Source organism: Cynara cardunculus (genome assembly GCF_001531365.2).
Source record: "Cynara cardunculus var. scolymus isolate 2C chromosome LG 5, CcrdV1, whole genome shotgun sequence".
Classification (NCBI taxonomy): Eukaryota; Viridiplantae; Streptophyta; class Magnoliopsida; order Asterales; family Asteraceae; genus Cynara; species Cynara cardunculus.
In genome coordinates, this window is record NC_037532.1 from 12,491,587 (window position 1) to 12,497,626 (window position 6,040).

At 32.1% G+C, this 6,040-nt stretch overlaps 1 protein-coding gene across 1 annotated transcript; it reads left to right on the forward strand.

The window, feature by feature from the left end:
• The first annotated feature begins 6 nt into the window (after positions 1-6).
• Positions 7-1,940, forward strand: LOC112512924 (non-specific lipid-transfer protein 1-like). Its single transcript, XM_025119052.1, has 2 exons — positions 7-393; positions 1,720-1,940. The coding sequence occupies exons 1-2, from the start codon at positions 44-46 to the stop codon at positions 1,727-1,729; spliced, it is 360 nt and encodes a 119-aa protein (XP_024974820.1). The 5' UTR covers positions 7-43; the 3' UTR covers positions 1,730-1,940.
• The last annotated feature ends 4,100 nt before the right edge of the window (positions 1,941-6,040 follow it).

The window sequence follows — 6,040 nt, forward strand, 5'->3', positions numbered from 1 at the left end:
GAAAGCATAAACCTCACTCAAATACTACTCTTTAATAGAAGTAATGGCAGTAGGTGGAAAGGTGGCTTTGATGGTACTGTTCTGCTTGATGGTAGCAACTGCACCACCGTACACGGCGGAGGGAGCGATGACCTGCCAGATGGTGGTGAGTAGCCTAACCCCGTGTGCTTCCTACCTCACAAGAGGAGGTCCAGTGCCAGCCTCATGCTGCAGTGGGATAACCTCTCTCTACAAGGCTGCAACAACCACCACCGACCGCCAGACGGCTTGCCGGTGCATGGAACAAGCCGCCGGAATGGTCCCTGGAATCGATCTTAATAACGCCGGTAGCCTTCCGGGGAAATGCGGTGTCAAGATCCCCTACAAGATCAGCCCTACTACCGACTGCTCCAAGTAATCATACTTTCTAAATATAACACATTAATATATATATATATATATATATATATATATATATATGATAATCGAGAAGAAGCACAAATAGGTTATAAATTATAACGCTGAGAAGCGATATAAAAATATTTGTTTTTTATATAAAAAATTATGATTTTAACTATTGTTTTCACGTATATGTTTTTTTAAGTATATAATATTTATATACAACAAATACAACAAATAAACTCACATACCCTTCTTATATTTAGTGATGATTGAACCCTTGACCTCCAAAGAAGCCATAGGCTACAATACCGTTTGGTCAAAGACCCTTTGGTATATTCACATATATGATTGTGTTCATATGGTGAAAAAAACGAAAAAAACACGTAAAATATTTCAGGATGTGAAATAAATGAATGTGAAACTATCGCATTGTGAAACAAATATATATGAAATAATACCTTAAACATTTCTAGCATTTGATGAAAAAATCATGGAAAATATGTTTTTTTAACCGATTCTCACACGTTTATAACCTTTTTTTTTGTTCTCATTTGATTTAACTCATATATATCCCGAGGAACCAATGCAATCATGTGTTATTTTACGTTTTTCTTTTTCATATAAGGTTAATATTTAAGGTATTGATATATATATATATATATATATATATATTTGTTTTACAATTGTCAAACTTTTTTACGTGTTTGTGTAACAAAAAAAACGTATATGAAACGAGCAAATTGTGAAATAAATATATGTTAATCAATACTTTAAATGATAATCTTAGAAAAAATAATATGAAACAAATATACGTTAATCAATACTTTAAACCATAATCTTAAAAAAAATCATATGAAAGAAGAACTTATAATAAAAGCTTCAACTAGTATATGAGGTTTTCATTTAAATATGTATATACATTTATTTGAAACGAACGAATTTTTTAACTACAAGTGCATAAATCTGGTTACCAAGTTGATTGCAATACCTAATATACTTTATATATCATTAAAATGACTATAATAAATATTATAGTAATTGATGGTGTGTTATATATAATATAATTAATACAGACAATGTATCAGTTTACGTGCATCTCAACTGATTTCAAAATTTTGTGATTACCATACCTCTAAATACAAATCACAAAGTTTTGTGGATATAATCATGGGTGTATAAACCAGTTTACGACTTTGCATGCATCTCAACTGATTTCACGAAACTTTTTTACATTTGTTATATATCGTATGGCTGTTTTTGTTATATGTTATGATAAAATGTGATATATCATGTTACGATACAGAAATATTTATGCATCTGATTTAAAACATGTTACAGGGTGCAATGAATATAGAAATGTAGATGTGAGCAAAGCAGGATGTAGAAGCCACAATATAACGGTGAATAAGGATGCAGATGATCCAATACTCGTGTCTCCTGCTAGTTTACTCTTAGCATATCCATGCTATGGTAGCTCCCATTTTGTATGTCTGTTATCGTTGGTTGTACTAGGTGCTTGCTTTTATCGTCTTTAATGAATATGTCCCTTTTTCGACGTTCATTTGTTGTTTACAACTACTTTTTTCGCTTATAACGGCTTTATTCTTAGACCTAAACCAATTATCTCAATAACTAAATCCTTAGGTAGCTCAACCGGTCAAGTCTTGAGTTTCTTTCCCACTAGTCACTGATTCGAATATCTTCAGTATCATCAGAGGTTTACTGATTCTAAATTTCAAGACCATAAAATTAATCAAGATGTACACATATAACCTAAACATCTATTGTTATAAAGAAACGTCTCAACGACATTTTAAAGTAAAAGAAAGAAAACCTATCAAAGATGGTATAATTTTGCTAAGCATCATATATGGTTAATATATTGTTAACAATTGCTTAAAAAAATATTATTAACAATAAAAAGAATATAAACCACAAAGGAAAAGACAATAATACAAACAGATATTTCCAAAATTCTTACAAGGAAAAATTTCATTAAAATAAGAACTCAAACATATATCATATATATGTTCAATGCCATTAAAAGAGTATATTCAACCTTAACATGTTAACATATATTAATAAATTATTAACATGCATAAATGCAAGTAAACATACCTCACAAGTTTAACCCTTTTATTTTATTAATCTGGATATCCAACCTGTTATGTAAATTGATTAATCCCGGAATGACCACCTGTTTTGTAGATAGCATGCACAAATTTAACTTTTGTTAATTAACATTAGTGTTTCACATATCTTGTGTTGTGTGATGACTCAAATCTATGTTAAAAATAATGTGATATTTGTTTTTATTGAATATTTTCTAAAATTTAAGTTTCATAAATAAATAGAGAATCATTTTCATGTCAAAGTTGGATAATCACAATAACACCATAATTCAAGAAATTTAAATACTCAAATCTTATTATATCATTTAAACCTCTACCATCTTTTTTTTTCTTTATTAACCTGGATATCTAACCTGCTATACGAACCAACTAATCTCAGTGCGACCACCTGCTTTGTGGGTAGTTTGGAGTTATCGCATTTGAACTTACATGGCCACAAGGGTATTTTTATTTATTCTTGGATTTGAGCCTGAGATCTCCAGACACTTTTGACATTTGGAGCCTAAGCTCAAATCAATCACGCACCACCTTTGTGGTTGAGATTTTTTTACTTATTCATCAGGTAACCGGTTATCTCAGATGATGTGGTAAATTTAAAAAAAAATGAATATTCTAATATTTTTAACGAAAATATATTTTCAAAAATAAAAGGTTAAACAAACCTTAATCCCAATACACCCTGATGCCTGTATCATCTTCATCTTTAATGCACTACTAAATGAAATACTTTTGTCTACGAACTTTTCCCTGATAAATTTATTCCTAAAGGGTAATTTCTCACAAAATCGTCACAGAAGTTGGTAGGTAAATTGTTGATGGGTAATTCAAATAAGTGATAAATTAGCTAGGGATTCTTTGGATAATCCACTGGTATTTTCTTGAAAAACTTTAGATTCTACCAAACCATTGGTATTTTATGCGTAATCCATGGATAATTACGGAAGGAAATTTCTGTTGATGATTTTGGTGGGTAAAAGTCATTTGTTTTGTAGTGATACCCTTTCTGTTCTGGCAGCTGTTATAAATACCCACGCTAACTAAGACAACTGTGAATCGTCCCATTAATCTTGGGCAACAACCCTACCCATCTCCACCTTTCTGCACGCCAACTCTCTCCACACCACCTCCACCCATTTCAAAATGCAATATATATTGAGAGAAAAAACCAACTCGTTTTTTTATGGAGGGATACCATTAGAAAAATAAAAATCAACTCCCTCCACACCACCTATACTAATTTCTTGTACATCCACACATTCAAGAGAAAAAACCAATCAGGGAGGTGGATGATCCTCGTCAAAGAAAGAAGGGAGGGTGAAGGTGTAGTAGAACGAAAAAATAGTCGCCAGAGAAGTATATACTCGCCGTTAGGAAACTGAGAGTTAAGTAGACCTATCCGGTAGGAAGCCGGAAGTTGAGGAGCCAGAGGGTGGGAGTACATATCAACTTACGTTTTTTTTTTCTTTTTGTAAGAAGTAATTTATGTTTGTAGAACTAATTTAAACATGTTATTTTAATTCTCGTTTTAAAAAGAACACATCAATTTCAACAGTTCCACATCATCATTTATAGGTTGGTTATTAGGTAAATGAGTCCTTTGAATAAATGAAAAGTTTGTCTTAAACCCTAAAATGCATGATTTGGGAGTTGGTTTCCCAAAAAAAGAATAATGGCAAAGTTGATTCCATTTTAATGCGATTTTCTCATTGTTTTAATTTTTCCTTTTAAAAACTCAAAACAATGAGAAAATCTATTTAGACAAATCCTATTCAAACAATCTTTTACATCATTCTTGGTAGGTTTTCCTTGTATGTATATATACTAACGTGTGCACCGCTCGTTTCGCGGTGACGAAATGTTTTTGATATAAATACATAACTACGGTAGCTAGGATGAGATGTAATTTATGAGTTGTTGCCTGTTTGAGATGTTGTAATACAATTAAATATATATCACGGGTGTTTTGGATATAAATTATTTTGGTATACTAATACAATGAATGTCTAAGTGATGTTTTAGATGTAAAATATTTTGGTGAACATTAAATTATATAATCTGTAACAACTTGTAAATTTCACATAACAAATACCACAAATGTTATACATAACATGCCATATTGGGGCTACATATTGGGTCTCAGCTTACAAAGCTATAAAAACTGCCCGAAGGCTACTATAAAAGTTTTTCCATCAGTAAGTTTCATACTAGAAGATATAGCATCATAACCAAAATGTTAAAATTAGACTTCACAACATTCTTTAACAAGTTTCAGATATTAAACTGCAATTAACATCATTATACACTTTTCCTTTCCTCTCTATAAGTTGTTGTCCTGAAATGCATATTTTTTATAACAAAATGAGGATTAGATCATATGGTCTAGTGAAGAAATCTCTGCAAGTGCACATTATATTAAAACATTTCAAATCAACCTTTCAAAATATTCACCAGGTAATAAACTTTTCAAATAATATTATCCAACCACAAATAAGATAAATAATTGGTTCCATATCTCCTTCAATTACACATAGGTCCAAACGACTCAACCCTAACACATTGACCCAACTGGCTCAATCCCAGCACCATAGACACCTCTCTGTTACACACCCGTTGAGCTAACTGGCTCAACGCTAGCACCATATACACCTCCATGTTACACACCATTAGCCCAACTCGCTCAACACCGTCACCACAAACACCTCTTTATTACACATTTGTTGGCCCAACTGGCTCAACACTACCACCACATACACCTCTTCGTTACACATAATGTTGCTGATACACATTATACAGTAATCGGATAATCATACCCAATAACACATCCTTTCATAAGGAAATCATTTTCATATCATATGCATTTCAACTCAAAGGTTCATAATAAACTTTGATTTCCAGCAACATGTATTCAAATATCGTATCACAGTTAACGTTCGAAATAATAACCATTTCATAAGATTTGCATTTCAGTTTGAAAATGTTTATAAGAAAACTCATCTTGATTACAATATACGATGGTAAAAACTTTGATTGAACGATCGAAATCGAATGCGAATCCAACATCGAACACGTAACTGAATCAAAGAAGTACGGTTACAATCTGAATGGTTTAACCCAATCCAATGCTCTAAATAACCTCTAGGAAACCTAAACGATACCCTGAAACATGTTTTTCCTCAACTTAACCCACGAATCAAATATGAGAAGTAAAATAAGAAAATAATTCTTACCTTCAAACATAAGAAATAATGAAATTCTAAACCCTTTTTCTTGCTTCTCTCTCACTACCCAAGTCACTCCAAGAACACACACACGAAAAGAGATTTTGAAAGCAACTTTATCTACAAACCACAAGAGGTGGTGATTGTGGTGGGTATTTATATCACCAATTTTCAATTCAAACCCCCAACAATGAAAGCTTAACACGAACAACCCCTGCACCGTCAAACTTCCTAAGAAAATATAACTCTAATGGTATTACATAATCTTCCAATACAAAATGATTAGACAAGGTATATACGCAAAGAATT

Coding starts and splice junctions, on each gene's coding strand:
- LOC112512924 (XM_025119052.1), top strand. CDS start 44: ATGGCAGTAGGTGGAAAGGTGGCTTTGATGGTACTGTTCTGCTTGATG.